Below are 20,923 nucleotides of genomic sequence, written 5' to 3'. Positions count from 1 at the left end.
TTGACTAGGTCTGTGATAACCGATTCTGTATTCGTGCTTTACACTAATGTGAAGTCTGGAATCCTATTACACTATGTGAAAGAATGGACCAGTAGCATCACTGCTGCATGCCCATATTCCTCGTATTGTGCTATCTATAGGACAAGTGTGTGATGCTTTTTACGAAGGCTTCAAAGACTGTGTACAAGCAATGAAAACTTCCTCTGGGCCCAGTGGCACAGGGCTCTTGTGGCTTCCTAGAAATGTGAAGAGCTTCAAGGGGTGGAACAAGACAGTCCCTCTCAGTCTACTGCTCTTTGGAACACAATGTCCATAAAGGCTCCTCAGTGCATCCTGAAAACAATTCATTAGATGGTGTGACTGAAACTTTTGACAAAGACTGTGCATATGTCAGTCAACATTGAGCTATGCTTTTAACTAAGCACGATGTTGCGAGATCAAATCCCGGCCATGGCGGCTGCATTTTGATAGGGGCGAAATGTGAAAACACCCGTGTACTTAGATTTAAGTGCACGTTAAAGAACCCCAGGTGGTCCAAATTGGAATTCCAGAGTCCCCCACTACGGCGTGCCTAATAATTAGAAAGTGGTTTTCGCACATAAAATCCCATAAAAAAATGCTGTTAACTGAGGAACTGAGTCTGTAAATTGACCTTGTCCATTCAGGATTTGCATGGCTAGTTAAGGGTGAATCATCTTTAGAAACAGCTTCATGCATTCAAGTATTGTTACCGCTAACAGCTCATCTGCATGTAGACATTTCTAAGGTTTATATATATTCACAGGTCATGAAGGTCGCTTATACTTTATACAGTACTACATACGGGGTTTAAGTATGCAGTTGTCAGATCAATGTTTTCTGCTTTTGCTCATGCAGTAACTTACCACATAGAGCACGAAATGTATAAACAGCAAGATAATGTGCAATAGCGTAAACAAGATCAGATGATCATCCAAACTGGGCTTTCATGAGCTTCAATGCAGCTTCGAGTTAGTGCCCATTTCCGCCAACCTTTTGCAACATAATCAGTGAAGACCTTGCTCTGTTAATTGCACTAACTGCATTTTGAAAGGGTTCTGATAGCAGCATAATGCAAGTTGTGATGATCACTTAACACAGAAAAGTGTAATATGTATTTCTGGAGTTTTGAGTGTTTCATATAATGGTGAGGTTTATGGAAGAAGAGCTTAAGTTTAATCAGTTGTAGTCTGGAGCAAAAGTCTAGAGACCACAGCTTCAGCAAAAAAAAATTTTAATTCCTCCTAGCACACATGTGCAATGTGGAAATGTGTCGAAGCATTATGCTTTCACAGGTTTCTACATTGGTTGAACAGGCACATCTTGGTTTTACCACTTGATTTCTGCCTGCATGCCTTAGGTGTGAAGAAAAAAAATAATTTTGTGTCATCAGACTTTTGCTCACAACTGTATATGACTAAAATGCACTTCTAGAGTAACAAAGGGTGTACTAGAAAAAAGTTTCTTGGCAAGTCTTTTGCCATTCTTGTAACGTGTCTGTCAACAATTTAGGGAAGACTTACAATTCACAAAAACAGCACAATTTCTCATGCTCTATTTATGATTTCAGCAGACTTCATTGTTAAAGAGACAATTCATCTCTGCTACACTCTTTTAAGAAGTAGCCTTTGCTAATTTGCTTAGTATCAGGTTATGGTGTTGCTTGTCCAAGTGTCCTCAAAACGATGTGCATGCAGTTTATATGGCTTCACGATTATTGCAGTTGTTAGAATTCACTACATTTTTCTACACTGGGACTAAAAGCCTAAACTAAAAATATACCCCGAGCCTTTGAAAGCAGAGCACTTAAATTTGTGCCTAGGTATTAATGCATGGCTACGCATTTGCAGAAACATCTGCACTGAAGGAGAGTTGCAACTGAGGATGGTTGGTACAGCATTCTTGGAAATGGAACAGCACAAAAACGCAGGACACAGAAGGTGCTGCACACACAGCTACGTGTGTCCCCTGTGTTCTTGCACTGCTCCATTTCCAAAATGCTGCACTATGTCATTAAATTTGTTAATTGCTAAACATGAGCAAAATTTATTGCTTATACTGGCTATACTGATTGTCATAAAAAAGGACTAGCAACACCCATTCACAAATGCTGGCTTCAGATGCCAGCACATTCAAGCAGTTTAAATTGCAGCAAACTTCAGCAAGGCAACATTTACTTGCACTATAACCATCAGCACCTATTTCCCAAAGCAATCACTTCTTTGTGCATGTGGCTTTTCTCCTCGTACTGGCTTTCATTTGTACAGGGGCTAGTCCAGAGTAGTACATGCAATAACCAAGATGCTCAATCAGTTGTGTAACTAGGTCCTTTATTGTATTTTTTTACATTGTTCCTGTTCCTCTAAAAGTATGTTGCTCATATGAGCAAAAAAATGTGCAAATGGTGGCTGTAATTTTCATATGCGCCTGGGTGTGAATGCTTCCACAAAATGTACAGACTGAAATACTAGGAAAAAAACAAAAAAACATGGGTGATGCAGAGTCCCTTCAATGAGGGAGTGTTGCCAAGGCTCTGGGCAATTTTTATGAAACCTTTCTACTTTCACTTCCAAATATCACAAGTCATGTGTGTGTTTTATGTTGCACAAGTGTGTTAACTTAGCACTGCCATATGTGACTATGTGGTGTTCATATTTACAGTTCACCATTTCCCATACATCAGCAGCCATTAGCTGAAGCTAAAATAGTACTATATACAGAAAAATGAGCCAAGAGCCACTGGAGGACTACAGTGGACTATCAACTGTATATACAGGAAAAATAGGCACCAGAAAACATGCATGCACTCCACAACAAAGCCCCAGCTCCACTCTGTAGTGCATAAATACAGCAGTTGGATTCTAGACAAAGCAGTGGACATTCCAACTACAAACTGCTAGAATGCTATATCACACACAAACGTAGATCTATGGCATGACTTGTGTATTGAAGTGTTTTCTTTAAAAGACTTTGCCAACTTCACCATGCTGATGTTCTTGACATTCAGGACAAATTTTCCAGTTCTACAATGTGCAAGGTAAGATGAAGTGACTGCGTGTTCTCTTTAACCAAGATGACGAAAAAAGAAAACACAAAATTTATTTTAGGAGCAACAATGCAATTCATTTGTGCTTGAATATTCCCCTCAAGTTGTGCAGACAAACTCGTGACTTTATGGTATGTTTACAACATGAATGTATGAGTACACACCTTGATGCTGGAAAATGTTGCAGTTAGTATGTCATCAAATGAGGTTACACTTTAGAGTGCTCAGATGTTATACAAATATACAACAGTATATTGAGCATGATGCATTACTGAAAAGTTCAATGTTTTCATGTTTAACAGCATCTGGTGTCTTACACAATGCTTTTAAAATCGCTGATACAGAACTGGCTGCAGAAACGGCCCTCTTCTGTCAATGTTCAAACAAGGCTTGGCACACAATTAAGGCCCAGAAAGAACTACACTTGCTTTGTCTTCTTGGCAGGTGTTGGTTCTTCACTCTCTTGGAAGACTGGCTTGGGCTGAGTTGTAGCATAAGCAGGGGTTACCCAGTAAGGGTTCTCAGCTGCTTCCTTGGCATACTTAAGAATAGCCTCACGTGGGTCCACATTGTCATCAACACGCTTTGTGGTGCCCAGGTTGCGCACAATATAGGAAGAGAGTGTGTTTCCTGCTGAAGCAATGCGGCCTCCTTGGCCAGGGCCTGTCACAGGAAGATCAGGTCTTTGTGATAATACGGGATCTTTGCGCGCCTTCTCCAACCGCTTGCGCGTACTCCGCGGCCGCTCTTCTCGGAACAGTGGCAGCGCATGCGGCGTGAGCACTTGCGCTTGGGTGAGTCCCTGCGGCGCAGCTTTGGCCCGAGCAGCCTTGGACACACACAACAGCGCGCCATGGTGGCTGTGCGCTGTATCGTACAGCAGGCGCACTTCACCGCATGCCAGCCCAGCGAGGAGTTGGTTAAGCCGAGCGTGCCAGATGACTCTAGCCACTGGAGCCGGCAGTCGAAGTCTCATCACTTCCTGTAACGTGTCGCGCTCAAAAAACACCAGCTGACCATCGCCAGAGCTCTTCGAGGTAGCTGTGTAGATGACCCGGTCGTCTGGGCTGAAGCCGCAGTCCGTGGCAGGGTACAAGTTGTCGAGGTCTGCAAACGTATGTAAAGCCGATGGCCGCAATGCGCGGAGGTCCCACAGCTTCATCGTGTCATCGCAAGATCGCGTGGCAAGCTGGCGGCCGTCCTGGGCAAATGCTACGCAAGTTACCTCGATGCCCCGCCGGTGCGCCTCGCGCACCGTGTGACTCGGGTGCACTAAGGTGCGTCGTTGGTCCCAAAATTGGAGCGAGCCATCCTGGCAGCCAGCGACCATGAGCTGGCCGTCCCTGCTGAAGCGGCAGGTAGACGGAATTGCTCGGAGGCCGCCCTGTTGCTTGGTCTTCACCAAAGCTTTGTGGCTATTGGGTTTATCCACATTCCACAATCGCAGTGTGCCGTCGTTGGCACAAGTGAGGAAGTCTTCGCGGCTGCGCGGGTGCCAGCAGCCGTAATTTAGCATCGCCACATGCCCTTTGGTTCGGGCCATGTCAGTTATATACTGGTCTCCCTTAATGCACTCCATCACCTCGAACCCGTCCCTATCTAGCACTTTGGCCTGGGCGTTTCCGGACACCACGAGGAACGAGTCACCCGTACAGCTGTACTCCAGATTTCGAATCTGGTGACAATCGCAAGGACGAAGCGAACGGAACGGCTGCAGGGATGAATCCATGCCGGCGAAATCGAACAAAGTGATATCGAAGTCATACCCGCCAGTGACAAGACGTGCTCCATTAGGATCCAGTGCCAACGCAGATACAATTTTTGTGCCATGCTGCAATGTAATGTCTTCTTTCACTGGAATTGCCCTATATGCAGCAGTACGTCCACTTTCCTCGTCATCGACGTCCTCTGAGCTAGATCCATCATCTTTGGCCTGCGCTGACAGAGAAATCGGAGGCCCCACAAGCTCGTCTTCGCTGCCTTCTTCACTCGGTTCACCGTCGGGCGCAGGATCATTTTCTCTTTGGGCCTCGCCTTCAGCGCTTCTTTCAAGGCGGCTGGTGCATGGTTTTGGGTCTTCCTTGAGTTTCACATCTTTGCTTCTACTTATAGCCGTTTTTCTAGCTTCCTCGAAAATGGCATTTAAGTCAAATACGCGAGCTTTCTTGCTTGAGTTGGGAAGAGGATTGCATTCACCTTCGCTAGGAGCGGACATTTTGAAATTGAATCAATTGTTAGCTTTTGGCTTGGATCGATGCGTGAAGGATTCGTCCGTTTCTGTTTCGCTAATAAAAATAATGTTTTAAGAATTTGGCTTTCGTAAATGATTGTCTTTAAAGAAACTATTGGCACAAATAATACTGCTTTTATTGCAGCTTTATTTTATGTGTTCTATTTTTTACAAGGAAGGCCACAAAAACACAAATCAAGCCAGTCAAGCGCCAAACCATAGCCACACCAGCCACACCATAGGCCACACTGCCGATCCAGCCAAAGTCGCAGGGAGGTTTGTGTGCATGGATGCGTGTATGAAAGCAGTGAAAGCACGGCTACAAATATTGGCGGTGGCGTGACATCTGAAAGACTTTTTTTCTCTTCTGTGGCAGCACACAACGAGCTTAAGGACCATGTCCGATAGCAGTGTGATATCAAATGCTAAAGAGCTTCAGGATGCGATTTCCGGTGCAAAGTATGTAGTCTCAACGTTCGGCCTTTGTTTTAAGTAACTTTGTGGTTTTTGCAATAAACGGTTTCACATGTATTCTGTTCTTTTGCTAATAACACAATCCTATCGAATCGATTTCTGCTTAGCGACGTGTGCATAACGTTTTACGGGTCATAATGTCAGAGGTCGTTATTCCATTTTCTGCTGTTAAAAAGGCATTTAGAATAGTGAAGATGTTGCTTCTCGTGCATGGTGGTTGGCTTTTCCATTGTAGGCCGTTTACACTGTTTCTCCAAGTGAGCCTGTCGGGGTTATTGCCCAATTAAGCTCTAAATATAGTGTAACGATTCTCACATTTTTACCATGCAGATTTCAATGAAGCATTTTATTATCTGTGCTCTGCATTGAGAACTTCATGTTTATTACCTTTTTTAGGGAAAAGCTGCTTGCCCTGTACTTCCATGCGAGCTGGTCGCCTCAGTGTAAGCAGGTGGATGACTTATTGCCCGACCTTGTCAAAGACGAAGATCTAAAGCGGACAAGCTTCTGCAAGGTGAGGGTTTAATTTCCGAAAATAGTTTTATGTGGCTATGCTCACAGACACACACTCTTGTTGAAAATTAGCGCTGTGTGTGTCTCGTTCTTCATCTGTGTCCGTCTACTATTTGCACTACACCGAAAATCCTTCATGATGACTTCTGGTAACCCAAATCTGTACTCGGAAATCCACATCTGCAGTCAACCACAAATGTTTACAGACGACGGCATCACGGAAAACATTCAATTTCCGAGCAGCCTGTAACAGTCGTCGGTAAGTCTGAACATTACAATGTTATTCACATGTACTGGTAAAAGCTGTAAATACGAATACTAGGCTGCATTGTGAGGCTGTGCAGAAATTCACCCTTATCTCAAATTCTGTGTTCCGTAAAATTTTGTGATAGACTACATTATAGGAAAGAAGAGTTTATATTGATTTCTGTGCAGGTCGATGCTGATCAAGTAAAAGACGTGAGCCTGAAGTATAAAGTCACCTCAGTGCCAACGTTCGTCATCCTTCTGGTAGGTTAAAGTGGAAATACTGCTTAACCTAAAGAGAGGCCACATTATCTTGTGGCACTTTTGCTTAATCCAGTCAATATTCTTCATAAATTTCTGTTCATGAATTGTCACATCACTTGCTGGATAACGTCATGCCCAACAGTGTATAGAATTAAAAAGAAGGTGTTAAAGCATTGCATAAGAGGCAGGGAGAGCCGTACATACAGATGTTAACTGTAATATGCAGATGCGTGTAATTACAATCTTTCAGCTCTAATACTGAGCTGTGTGCTGCAAGAAAAAATTTCATCTGATACAAGTGTAATATAGTTGCCATGATGACAGTTAAAAATACTTAAATTCACTGATGTATCAGCACTTCATTCAAGCAAAACAGTGGTTATCACTACAGCATCTGTCAAAATTCTGGTCTCCGATTCTCCAATTCTCATTGTTATTGCTTAGCTCTTATGCTGCTTACGGAAGCCAGTTTCTCAAAATTTTTGCTAATGTTGTTAGGAGATTGAAATAATGAATGTTATTTCAAATACGCAAGTACATTATTATGGGGATTGAATGCAATGTTGAACTGAGTCGTTTGTTGTAGGCCATCATTGGGACACTCTGCGCTGCTTATGTTTTCTTGTTTTGAAACAGTCATAAGCTTGTGGTATGGCACTGAAACCTTGATTTGGACGAATTGGTTCATACTTGGTTCAAATGCAACGCAAATGGAACAAAGACACGAGACACAGAAACAGTGCTTGGGATGCATCTCTTGTCTTTGTCCCAGCGGCACTGCATTTTAACCGAGCATGCTTAGGCACATTGAACACTTGTTGCGAAGTGAAGAATCATTTATATTTTTACATTTATGACTGTTTATGTTCAATGTCTGAAAGTGACGGGACTAGTTTAATACGAAAACCTGCAAATAAGTTCTCCTGCACTGCAAAAATGTCAGACAACGATGGTGCAACCTGTACTTGCTGTAGGTAAATGTTAGGTGCAATGTAGAGTCTGCTGGAACATGTTCAGCTTCTGGAGACTGCTGGATATCGAGAATGGATTCCATTGTAGTCCCTCCATTGACACTTAATGCCATATAGGTTGCACTCTTTCTTCTTGCTTAGTGCTGGCGCGAGCTGGTTCTGGTGAGCAGTGCAGGCATTGGCAAAAGCCGAATACGTGAGAAGCTATGCTGCACCTAACAACTGCAATGAGGACAGGCTGTGCTACCATTGTGCATGAAATTTCGCCTTGCAGGAAAGCTGCCTCTTGTAGGTTTTGTATTTAGTCTATTCAAAATGTGCATTGACAAAGTGGCAAAATGAAAACGGGTGAGATGTACATTTCCAAAGCATTGTAAAGTGAAGACGATTCTGGCTCATGGTTGCTTCTGATGCAAATCCACAATTGCTGCAGAATGGACAGGCTGTTGACAGAGTAGAAGGCTTGAACGTAATGGAACTTGTGCGCAAGTTGAAGTTGCTACAATCTCGGGTGGAGATGCCACCACTTGTGGCTGGTGAGAAGCGGGTGAGTGGACCTACGCGTTGCTCTAAAGTACAGATGTTAAAGGGCAGTCGCAGTTGTCCAATTATTCTCATTTATCATTGTAACTGAAAGCAGAATGGCCATTATGGTTAAACAGGCAAAAAAAAAAAAAAAAAAAAGAAAACTGGTCTCTCTGCACATGTTTCAACCCAAAATTTCAACTTGAAATCACTGCCTCTAAACCTCCCTTACCAACATTGACTGCCATTTTGGAATGGCTTGTGTGATGTCAGGAATTGCAGGGCCACTGCTATGTTATCTGCTCTGAGACATTCCAAAACCATGTGTGTGCCTTGCTGATATGGTGCATGCCCACCAACTGTGCAAGTGCTCCAGCAGAGACCACTGTGCGCAATGTCTTCCTCTGTAAATGAGTAACCGCTCCTGGATTCTTTATCCAGTACATTGCACCCGCAAATCTTCTGTGCTAGAGGTCCTGTGTTCAAATCCTGCCATTGTAAGTTTTAGTAATGTTTATTTAATTATTTATAATGCAGTACTTTCTTGAAAATGATCAGTTTGCCAAGTCACAAAGCCGTTTAAAGCCAGAAAGACGAAGCTTAGTCAAATCCATGTATTAACCATCATTCCCATGCTGGCTGAACTGCTCTGCTTGCAGTTCCCGTAGGCACTAACACCGCAGTTCCCTCTAGTAATCGTATAAAACTCTGTTTCCAACACTTGTATTACATGGAAACATGGCTTTGAGAGAGTTTTCTATTACCCGCCGTGGTTGCTTAGTGGCTATGATGTTGCGCTGCTAAGCACAAGGTTGTGGGATCAAATCCAGGCCACAGTGGCTGCATTTCGATTGGGACGAAATGCGAAAACACCCGTGTATTTAGATTTGGGTGCACATTAAAATACCCCAGGTGGTATAAGTTTTCACTATGGCGTGCCTCGTTGTCATATCGTGGTTTTGGCATGTAAAACCCCATAATTTAACTTAATTTTCATTTTCTAATACTCTCAGGGAACTGGCGCTGGAGGTGGGATTTGGACACAGAATGCACTTCATCTCGACTCCCGTTAGGGTTGCAAGTCTGCTGTATGGTTTAGCTGGATATGAAAAAATTCAAATACAAATCTTCTACTGTACTGAAGGTGCCCAAATTTTGTCAGCTTGCTGTGGGATGCAGTGTATCATTCAAGCTAAAATATTTGGTGTGGTGGTCCCTTTAAGCAGAAAACAATATAAAAAAAAGATTTGAACAAGTGCTTTTGTTTGACTCTTCTATGCTACAATGCATTACTGCTGCTGATATTGCAATTGAGGAAGCCTTGGTGATTGCTAGTTACCCATCACTTGTGTTGCCTGGACGTAGCTAGTGTTACACAGGCATTTGGTAGTTGTACTAATTTCAACTGAGTACATTCATAACATGGGACTTGATGCTCCTAGAAGCTCACAGAATATTTACTGAAAATGTTCCTGTCCATAAATTTCCCCCTTGCGTTTAATGTATGCAGGACGCTGCTATGTTGCCTTGTGTCCTAACATGAACAAAAGCATGACAGCAATTTTTGTGAGGACCAAATTTTTTTGGTTTTTTGAATAGTGTACAAATAGCAGTGAACTTGTCCTATGAACAATTTGGGAGACCTATTTTTCCAGTAGTGCACTCCTCTAAATGCATGGCTATCTTGAGTCTATGTCCTCAAAGCATTCCAGAATTTCTGTATGAAATGAAATTATGAAAAAAGCAAACTTGCAAGTTTTCATTCACAATAGTATTGGTTTAATGCACACAAATAATTTCTGCTAGTATTGTTGGCAACTATGTACGACTGATTTCAAGGATGACATGACTCATGCAATGTCAAGCTCTGCACAGCTGCAAGATAAATAAACAAAGCAATTTTAAAATAGAAAGAAAATGAAACATTTCTTAGCAGTCTCTCTCTTCTTTAATTAGGCCTTCAGCTTTGACGTAAGTCCACTTATAGTAAAATCCCTGTTTCATGTTTGTCTGATCTGATTTTCATGTACAAATCAAGAACAATGCAGTTAAATTAAAATGCAATTTTTTCATTGATGCACACCTTAAACATGTCACAGCTATGAGGTATAGTATAGTTCCACAACATTTTCATCATCCTCAATACTAAAATGATTGCCTTGACATTTCCTTCTTGGTGGTATGCTTACAGTAATGCTTAATGTTAGTTGCATTGTTGGCAGGAACATTACATGAGCTGCAGTGAAAGGAAGTTGTAATCTGAAAAGATTATTGTTATGGTAGACCTGACTTGATAGCTCAGTAGCTCTGGTGTTGTGCTGCTGAACTTGAGGCTGCAGGCTTGATCCCAGCGGTGGTGGCATTTTGATGGGTGCGAAAAGCAAAATCAATTGTGTACTTAAATTTAGGTGCACATCAAAGAACTCCGAAGTGGCCAAATTAATCCAAAGTCCCCATGCTTCAGTGTGCCTCATAATCAAATCGTGGTTTATCACTCATAATGTATGGGTTTGGCCAGTTTCTGATGGGTGCTCAATGTGAAAACGATGCTCTCAAGAAAAAATTGGAGGGTTTTGCCATTTCCCTAATGCACATGACCTCATACTTGCCATCGTCTGCTTTCCTTGCGATGCGATAATACACTTGCCTGCAGAGCAGTGCAGCACCCTTAGCCCTTAGTGTGGCTTGCTTCATCATGGTGCTCCGCTGCCCTAGCCTCACAACTACTCTTAGCATTTAGCTACAGATCGACAGTGTCATTTTAGATAGATAATAGGTGATGATAGCAATGGGCAGATGCGACCTAATATGCCTCTGGCAGTTTATTATTGCTCCACGAAGAAAGTACAACAGAAAACATGGACATATGTGCATTGCTGAAATGACGAAACTCTGTCTCTTCTTTCTCTAAACCGTCGCATGTTAGCCCCACCGGCTTGACCTTCGTCCTGTGACCTTTCTCGAGTCCTTTGGGTACTTAAATATGTACATATACACGCACACATGCTTGTTTCACGTGGAGGAGAACCCAGTAAAAAGCAATTCCTTGAACCGCTCAGTATAAAACAGGACGCATTAGTGATTGCATTGGCTTGGCACATTGTCCACTTATTTTCTGGTATTTCCCAGCACTTTACTCTCTCACCTGAGAAACATAGTGGCATCTCCCTGGACGCCTTGAGTGCAAGAGAAATATTTTTTGTGTACTGCTCTTCTGGAGATTTCACATAGCATTACTTTTCGCATCGGTAGGGTGACTAGCTCTTATAAATAAAACTTCACTTTCAACACGCAAACATGCACCTAAAAATATGCAGGATTTTTTTAAGAGTCTACAAAAGACAGTTGCAAAGTCATGACCTTATCAAGGTGCCTGCAATGTAGTTATTGCAGTGCTTTAAGAATTATCCAGAGCTTCTAAATTTGCTCTCCTTTCACCCAAACATTTATGTAGCCAAAAGGCGTGGCCACTGTTTTCTGTATGCCTTATTCTTTGTGTACTATGTGTGTTGGGCTATTTAGCCCCGAGCCGTTGAGTTGGAGTGTGTGCGAATTTTACAGCATACAGGTACAACACCTGCTTTCTTTTTTTTTTCATTTCTAAACAAGCTTTTCAAGAAATGATCTTTCAAGAAATGAGATTGTGTTATTTAATTGCATATTGTGTCCTGTGCAAGTAATGTCAGTCACTTGGAGTTATCCAGCTAGAGAGGCAAATTGCACTCTCTGCTATAAGTGATTTCATAGAAATTTGTTACATATATCATCTATCAAGGAACGCAATCTGTTGATTTTATTCTTACAGTAAGAGGCTGCAAAAATATATGCTCAGATGGTTTCAGACATGCATTTATGAACAAATGAAATGCAAAAATGAAATTACTAAGTAGAATACCTTTCCTAAGTAACTCAAGAGCACCATCTCGCACTGCTACTTATACAGTCGCCGAAGGTTGCAGGGTGTCTACCAACCGGGAAAACCGGGAAGTCTCAGGGATTTTTCATAGTCTGGAAATACTGAGGTAATTTCTGCTAATATCAGGGAAAAACAGCTGTGATTTTATTGAAAAGGAATGAAAGTTGCGCGAATGCTGGCTCGAGCAACAGAGGAATCATAACGATTCGTCTATGACGCCGTTTCGTTGGCTGGAGGAGTTCCCAGTGTACAGTCAACGACCGATTATCCAGACACGCGATTTTTGAGGCATGCCCAATAATTCGGACGGCTTCGCGGTACCCCCACGTACCGCATAGAGTCGGTGTAGACGAATGTCTGAAATTTCGGACACAAGAACTCTTCATTGTCCGATTTTCCGAACAGTTTAGCAGGTTCGAAAGGGCATTAATCAAAGCCACCACCACCGCCATCATTTTGATTACCTTGTCGCCTCGAAACGGCGCTCCTGCACGCAGATCCGCTGTCAGCTGTAGCCACAACTGCGGCAACGCAAAGCCGAGCTGCTTTCAATGTTCGCTATTGAGCTTCTTGCCGATAGGTGCTGTGTTTGTCATTGAAAGAATTCGCCACTGTCAGCAATGGCACCGACTCTGGCTTTGTAATCGTCGCAATTGGCTTCAAAGCTCTGAATGTACGACGTGTTGTATAATGGCAGTTCCCGAAAGTTAGCTTCGCCTCAATACAACAATGTTACGCGGCAAAAGATACATGAAGTGTTGCTGTGAAGCTTAACTCTTTCCATGTTTTGCATGGAAAATAGGTGTTTTGCAGGTTACTTTAGATATATTTTTCTGAAGGAAATACTGCACTCAATATTTAATGGAATACATAAACAAAATAGAATGAATGCACTTTTCATGCATAAAAGCTTTATTAACGAGGTATATGTCACAAAAGAGATATAAATTGCCAAAATCAAGATTGTGGGATAAAATTGAACAAAGTTTGTAAAGGCATGCTTGTATGTACTAAGAAAAAAATATAATTATGAGATATACAGAACATATTGCCGTCCAATGAGCACTATATCCCCCAAAAATAAAAAAAAAATCATTCTATAGGTTTGCCACTAGAAAAATTTAAGTGCAAGCACTACAGTTTGGTGTGCCAGGCTGCGGCCGCTGATATTTCGGGCTGGCTTGCGTCGTCATCAATCATCCAGACACATGACTTCGAGAATTATTCAAGGCATCAACTGTTATTTGCGTGATCTGTTGCTTGAATTGACGGATTGAAGTTTAGGGAAATAATAAAACACAAACACAATGTCTGTGTGTTTTTTTGTTTTACTTCGCATCGAAGCAAGAGGGATGTACTTCCGCTTTGTCTACTTGTTCCCACGGTCGTGCAGTCAACTGCGCAGGTACCGAAACTATGCCATTTTCTACTGTGTTCCAGTGCGAGATCATGCTCAGTGATCCACTTGTGTCTGCCTCAGTATTCGTGTCTCCTTGTGCACAGCACGCAAAATCGCGTGCCACAACAGCTCGCGAGTGATGCCATCAGTAAAAGTGCGCAGCACCCCCCCCCCCCCAAAAAAAGATAAAGTAAGGCGGGGCCTGTGACGTATGTGTCACGCGATCCTCGAGGTTCAATCATGGGTTCGCGGCACTGAACTTTCTCTATCTCGGCTATTAATGAGCCAATTTGAAAAGTTTTTGCAGCAAGAACGCTCCCTAGAGGACACAGCTTCCAGCATATAACCAAAATTTTCTATGAGGCCTGGTGAGGGGCCCTCTAACAAGCGTGGGAAGAGGCAATTGTCATGGGACACAGTATGTATTCCTTAATTATACACGTGTGCACCCATCGTCTCCTATCACCTTCATAGCTTTTTCGGACATGCCTGTGGCGATTTGAGCCCTTAAGGGCAGTAAAAAACATGCATTCATTTTTTTTTTTTACATTGTCTGTGCAACTGACCAAAAAGATGCTTCAAATGGTCCATGGGGTGAACGCGCAGCGGAAGGAGGATGAGAACAGAAAGGACTGACACACTGAGGAATGAATGAGAAAAGAAGTGTGCCGCCGCTTCTTTGAAGGAGGTTGAGCTCAAAAAACAAAGTGTTGGATGATGCCAAGATGCAGGTGTCCCTCATCCAAACCAAAATAAACTCTTTAAAGCAGTGAAATGCAACACTGAGGCATCGTGCATGGGCTGAGAGTATGTTGGGACATTCGAAGTTAACTTTCCAGCTGCAGAGAGAGAATTGCATTTGTGACAAAAGTTTCGTCCTCATAACAGTGAGCTTGCTCCCAGTTGGTAGAAATTACTTGTATTAGAAAATATTCGCTCCTGTATGCATCTCTTGTTATTTGTATTTGAATATATTCGACTCGATTTGCAATGGGCTTTACCATTTTTTTTTCCCTATTTGCAATGGGCTTTGCCACTTTTTTGAAGATATTTTATTCACTATGCATTTTACTAACACCTCCCTTCTGTTTTCTCTTTAATGATATAAACACTGCTCTTCACTATTGAAACTGGATGAAGTCGGTTTTTTTTTTGTATTTTTTAACATGCTTACTAGAGAGTGACAGCATCGGGCAACACGGTGTCAGCCCGTCTTGATATAAAACAGAGTTCTGTGTCACTTAGCGAATTTTGCAAAGGCACTTAGGGAAAACCTGGAAAGCTCAGGGGATTTGGAGATGTCAGCTTAGTAGACACCCTTGGTTGTATAAGCCTCACACTAAGCACACAAGGTGAAATCATGCTGTTAATACACATATTGGTGAGGGTCAAAACAAAAGAACACATTCTCAATACCCCTTAATTGTTTGTAGTATTTCAGTTGTCCATCACTGTACGTTGTGCTTCCATTCTAGCGTTCACACTCTATCTTGAAATTTGTGTGTTTCAAATTTGAAAAACAAGTTCTGTTCATGGCACATCAATTTACAGGAGCTTATGCAGAGGCTGCAGGCCATCACGGCACAGGCTCCTTGTGTGCTCTTCATGGAGGGGAACGCAAATGCACCTGCTGAAGGTACTATGATGTACTGCCAACTGCGGCCAAGAACACCTAGTAGTATTTAGTAGTACTTATTATGGCATCTTGTGTGTGCAGGTGACAGTTCACAAGCTGTAGCTTTGCTGAAGAAAGCTGGCCTTGAGTTCCAACATTTTGATGTGACTACAGACTCAGCATTGCAGCAGCGTAAGACACCTCTGTATTTTGTTGTAGTTTTTCTAGAAAGCAGGCAGAGCCTGTATTAAGCTTTTCTATGTAATTGGGAGGGGGGGTGTGTTCTTAAGCATTCAGCATTGAATACAGGAAAATTGAATAATTAGCATAGAATAATTAGAAAACTGTGGACAGTAGTATGGTGGGGTTTTCACATAACTGCTCAGAACAACACAGAATATATATATACTGCATTTACTCGCCTAATGATCGCACCCCTGAATTTCGTAGTCAAAATTCGATTTTTTAAAAATTTTCCGTGTAATGATCGCACTCCGAACTTGCCGCAACGATATGTCGTGTGCCAAGTCTAGCTAATAATGATCGCGCTTACCATCTTTCAAACGACTCTTCAAGACAAACAAGCCGTCTGCACGCACCAAACATTCTTAAGCAGATGCCCCATTTCATTCCTTTCATCACTTTCCGCACTTCCATGACAAAAAAAAGCTACAACCAAATTTGCCTTTATTATGTGTAGGCTTTATAATGGTTGTGGTCAACAACAAAGGTGTCTTTCAATTTTACTCTTCTGCACTCATGGGCATGCAACAAATCGCAAGCGGCAACGATAGTAGCCATGTTTACACTCATACTTTAGAAGTGTACCCTATCCATATGCCGACGCTTCTAACACAGCTTAGATATTCGCCCACTCTTAGCGGAAACGTGCCATATTAAGATAGTAGTGAAGACAAATGCCGCAGTTTCCGCAGCATGCCCGCCATGTCTTTCTGTGGCACTGGCAACTAAGCGCGCCCATCTGTTTCTGTCCCCTCAAAGTGGACATGGCTGCGTTATTGCCACAGACTTGCCGATATTACCGACATTATTCATTACTGATATGGAAGAAACTGTTTCATTGCACGTAATGCACTCACTCCGACAGGCGCCATTTTTGTTTTGGTGTCCCACACTGCATACAGCGGCAGCCGCCTATTTGTTGACCTGTTGTCATCCCGCAGCAAACTTGGGATGAAAAATTTTTTTTTCTTTTCGCGGGAAATTTAACCCGCGTAATGATCACAACCCTGAATTTGCATCAATTTTTTTGCCAAAAAAGTGCGATCATTATGCGAGTAAATACGGTGTGTGTATACACACACACACACATTCGACTGTCGTTACAACAGACCCTGCTAATCCGACAAAAAATGTCCCTTTTAGCCGAAGTCCGCAATCTCAGAGACGTCTCACTTCCGAAACTTTCATCGTGATGTTTAACAACTTTAGTGCAAAGAGTGAGTGATGAATGTCCAAAGTAAGAAACAAACAAAACAAGCTGCAATTTCACATCCATTGTAATAGCAAATTAAGCAAGATAAGCACAGCAGCAGCAACGAGCGAATTGACCTTCGTGCTGTCTCTCACTTCAGTGCGAACTAAACAACAAAAGCACAGCACATACAGAGCTACCGCCACTAGGCACGCTTTGTCCACATTGCAGATTGCTTTCAAGGTAGGGCACATGTGTGGCCGTGCTGTTAACAGCAGCCACCGGAGTAGAACCGGTGGCTCTCTCATCTCCCCCTTGCACCTCGCACGCGAAAGACAGCATGCTTTGGCCCCGCTTTCCTCCCTCCCTCGCACGCAAGATATTGAGCCGCGATCGTCGACTGGCCCTCGCAAGTCAGTTGCCAGTCTGTGTCGACGCGGCAAAAGTCCGTTTTATACGCCCGATTTTGACACAAATTGCCGCTAATTTCATCCACTGTAGCGCAGTCTGTTAAAAGTGAACTTCGCTGCATTAATAAAAGAAACAGATGAAACTAAGGTTGAAATATGACCCATTATATTCGAAAGTCATTTGTACGTGGGTCCGTTGTAACGAGCGTAGACCGCATATATATATAATGTACCAAGGGGGCCCGATTTTAATTAGTCATATCATAACAAGCCAACAAACAATTAAATCAAGGACAGCATAAGGGAAATTATGTGTATTTCTGAATTGAAAATAAAAATTATAAATAAATGGAAATGAAAGTGGGTGAAAAAACAACTGGCCGCAGGTGGGATCCTGCTGCCAGTTGTTTTTTTCATCCACTTTTATTTCCATTTATGAAGGTGACTCAAAAAGTCATTGCCCCTATTTTTTTTGTTAGCTAAAATAAGGTACATACAGTGAACTCTCACTTGAGTAAACTTCAAGGGACCGAAGGAAATAGTCCACTTAACTGAAAGTTCACTAAACGTAATATTCACTAGACCAACATACGACATGGCATACAGAGTCAAAAGTTTGAAGTGCAATTCATGGAGCAAAAGACATGGCATCCATAGTGTTAGAAATGTGTGAAATGGAATTTGTACATATCAATCAAAAACACACCATGTGGGTCGTTTGTGTGCACATGCGGAACCGACGAGACTGAAAAGAAAGAGACGACGACCATGCCATGACTAGCCGGTCGGAAAAAAACACACACCACGGGGTTTGTGGTGTGACAGATCGCCACTTTGCTCTGGCGGCGTTATAAGCGCCAGCGATGTTACTTTGTTCATGGCCTCCGAGATTACATGCTTGCTCGTTTTGTGCGGGCGATCTTGGAGGCCATGCCTCGTTGCTGTTCGTTTTCCGCACCGCCGCTTTGCCCCAGGGGCGCTGTAGCGGCAGCGACGTTACATTGCTGCTGGAGCGGCGGTTTGATGAGGGCGGGCATCGGTTGCGCCTGCAGTGCAGTGCAATGCAGTGCAGTGCAATGCAGTGCAGTGCAAGCCTTGGTCCACTGAGAGAGTTCGTTAAACTGAAATATTGACTGTTCCGAAATACGTTTAAGTGAAACATTTTTGCATAGAATCTGTAAGAAAACTGCCGGGGATTTTTAAAAAGTTTGTTATTCTGAAATATTCGATAAACCGACATTCGTACAAATGAGAGTTTACTGTATATGTATTTACAAATATGTATACGTATCTTACACTATTTTTGCACATAGTCCCCACACTGTTTCTGACATTTGTCCCGTCGCAGCACTAACCTTGAGGTGCCCCTGTGCCACGTTGTCATCAGTCAGCGAGGCATGCGGCCTCCCTGAACGCTCATTGTCATTCAAGTCTTCGTGGCTTTTTGGGAACTTGCAGCACCACCACCTCACACTTCTCAAAGCGAGACACCTTTTCCCATACATGGGAAAAGGTGTCTCCATAGAACTCCATAGAAAACAAATCATACTTCATTGCTCGTACACCACGAACGTGTGAAGTACAACCGACATCACCAGCTGACCGCAGCGCAGTGCCGCAGAGATACCAGCAGATAAGGCCGCGTCAGTCCAGAAAAGTCCACCGCTGGGAATGGATATTTTGACTTTGCATTTACAGCCACAACTTGGCTAAAAAAATAGGGACAAAGACTTTCTGATTTGCCCTCATATTTATCATTTCTTTAATTCAATCAAGAACTACAAGTAATTTTCCCTATGCTGTCCTTGGTGTCATTTTTTGATTGCTGCTTATGATATTACTGATAAAAATAGGGCCCTTCGGTTTCCTTACTTCTCGTGCATTACATAGTGAGGGTCTCTAATCCAGCAGCTTTGATACCTTCAGGTAGCATGTGTGGGTTTATTGACCAGTTTCCCTCACCCAAAAGCTTCATGTACACGTGACGCCTGTGGCAGAAAGGATGGTCCATTCTACCACCAAGGCCGTGAGTGGTGGCGCTGGCTAACACTCCCAGGATTAGTTGTAGTAGGTAAACATAAATACCTGAGAAAGTGAATGGGAAAATGGCGCCACGCTAGCTCATTTGGTAAGAGCATTGCACGCGTAATGCGAAAACGTGGGTTCGTATCCCACCTGCGACCAGTTCGTTTTTCATCCACATTCATTTCCATTTATTTATTATTTCTTTAATTCAATTAAGAACTACAAGTAACTTCCCCTATGCTGACGGTGGCATCCTTGTTTGTTGGCTTCTTATGATATGATATACACATATATGCTGCAGTGGACTGTCTTACGGACCAAGGGACCAGGGAAATTGGTTCTTTTTATCAGGTGTTCCAGTTATGGTTACTGAGAGACATTGCAGAGAACATTGCATGAATACAAAATCAGCCAACCATGAGGATAGTGTTCAGTTTAAGCGGCAGTTGCGTTTAAGCGATTTACATTTATCGAAGTTCCACTGTGTGTGTGTGTGTGCGCGTGGAGAAAGAGCGAGATCACCTGTCAGACACGGTGACGAAAGATGCCGTTTCATGCCTTGTTGATAATATATTAACAATGGCGGTATGAAGCGAAGCCAGCCATGCTTTTGCATCCACTCTGCCTCCACAGCTGATAGTGTAACCCGCAGTGGGACGACACTGTCATGAAAAGCACCGGCAGGTGGGAGCGAATGCTTTGTCTGCCTCTCGCTTCAACACGTCTCCGAAACTCAAGATTACGCAACCTCCTGTACTAAAGGCGCGGGAAGACGATGCACATGATGCCACGCCATCTCGGCATGCTCAGTCTTTGCATATGCGGCGGATTACCTCTAAAATGGCGCGCTGACAGCTATGCACCACCACGGCCACGTTAGAATAGGAGGCACGCCAACCTACCCCCTCACTCACTCACTCCATCCCTTCCCCTTTGCTCGCACGGGAAGATGGCGTTCTGCAGCTCATCAAGCCACCATCCTTCTTGGTTCACCCTCCCATGCTTTCACTTGCAGCTAAAGTATACTGCGCACTGGGTGTGTAAGATCTTACTGCACTTGGACTTTGTACCGAACATGACGCTCCTGTGCTTCGGCAGTAGCTCTTGGTCGCAAGGCGTGTGATATGAGAGGTGTGTTGTTTGTAAGCAGTCACTGCTCATAATTCAACCATTTAGACCATCTGCTTCCATAGAAGCAGATGTCTCGGTATTTTATTTTTTATTGGCTGGTATTCCTTCACAGCGGCACCGAAACTTCATTATGTTGAAATCGTGTATAAACGCACTTCATTATATTGAGGTTCAAATAAATGGTGTTCTGTTGGCATGTTATAAAAAGTTAAATACTTTGTTATGTAGAGAATTTCATTATATTGAAGTTTGCTATACCGAGCTTTAAATGTACCATATTTGTATAGTAATAATAATATTATTATACCTTTACCACTTTCTCGCTAGAGGTGTGCAGAGTTCGTTAGTTTTGTAACACCTGCATTTATAATTATCCTTTATGGAAGTGTAGGCTTTAAAGCGAAATCAGGAATTGTCAGAATCTCTGGGCCTGGACAGGCCGCCAATGGAAGCTGACCCTGGCAACTTTTAACACCCGAACTCTCTCGAGTGAAGCTAGCTTAGCAGCACTCTTTGAGGAACTATCAGACATTGTTTGGGAAATCATTGGCCTTAGTGAGGTTAGAAGAACTGGTGAGGCTTATACAGTGCTGACTAATGGCCACGTCCTCTGCTATGGAGGATTTCCAGATAAGAAGCAATATGGAGGATTCCTAATCCATAAGGACATAGTGGGCAACATCGACAAATTCTACAGCATTAATG

The 20,923-nt window shown here is 42.9% G+C and overlaps 2 protein-coding genes across 2 annotated transcripts in view; one reads left to right on the top strand and one right to left on the bottom strand.

Moving 5' to 3' along the window:
* Positions 1-2,331: 2,331 nt before the first annotated feature.
* Positions 2,332-5,290, bottom strand: LOC142566399 (WD repeat-containing protein 70). The gene has a single exon (XM_075677373.1). It carries the CDS (start codon positions 5,277-5,279, stop codon positions 3,483-3,485), a length of 1,797 nt encoding a protein of 598 aa, XP_075533488.1. The 5' UTR covers positions 5,280-5,290; the 3' UTR covers positions 2,332-3,482.
* Positions 5,291-5,520: 230 nt separating this feature from the next.
* Grx3 (Glutaredoxin 3) overlaps positions 5,521-20,923 on the top strand; it is a 33,348-nt gene continuing 17,945 nt past the window's right edge. Inside the window, exons 1-6 of the mRNA XM_075677374.1 lie at positions 5,521-5,753; positions 6,165-6,282; positions 6,717-6,791; positions 8,196-8,309; positions 15,154-15,238; positions 15,320-15,409. Of these exons, the coding sequence (XP_075533489.1) occupies positions 5,692-5,753; positions 6,165-6,282; positions 6,717-6,791; positions 8,196-8,309; positions 15,154-15,238; positions 15,320-15,409 (544 nt within the window). The 5' untranslated portion in view covers positions 5,521-5,691. The remainder of the gene's footprint in view (positions 5,754-6,164; positions 6,283-6,716; positions 6,792-8,195; positions 8,310-15,153; positions 15,239-15,319; positions 15,410-20,923) is intronic.

Source organism: Dermacentor variabilis, unplaced genomic scaffold (assembly GCF_050947875.1).
Source record: "Dermacentor variabilis isolate Ectoservices unplaced genomic scaffold, ASM5094787v1 scaffold_12, whole genome shotgun sequence".
Taxonomy (NCBI): domain Eukaryota; kingdom Metazoa; phylum Arthropoda; class Arachnida; order Ixodida; family Ixodidae; genus Dermacentor; species Dermacentor variabilis.
This window is presented reverse-complemented; position numbering and strand designations above follow the sequence as displayed.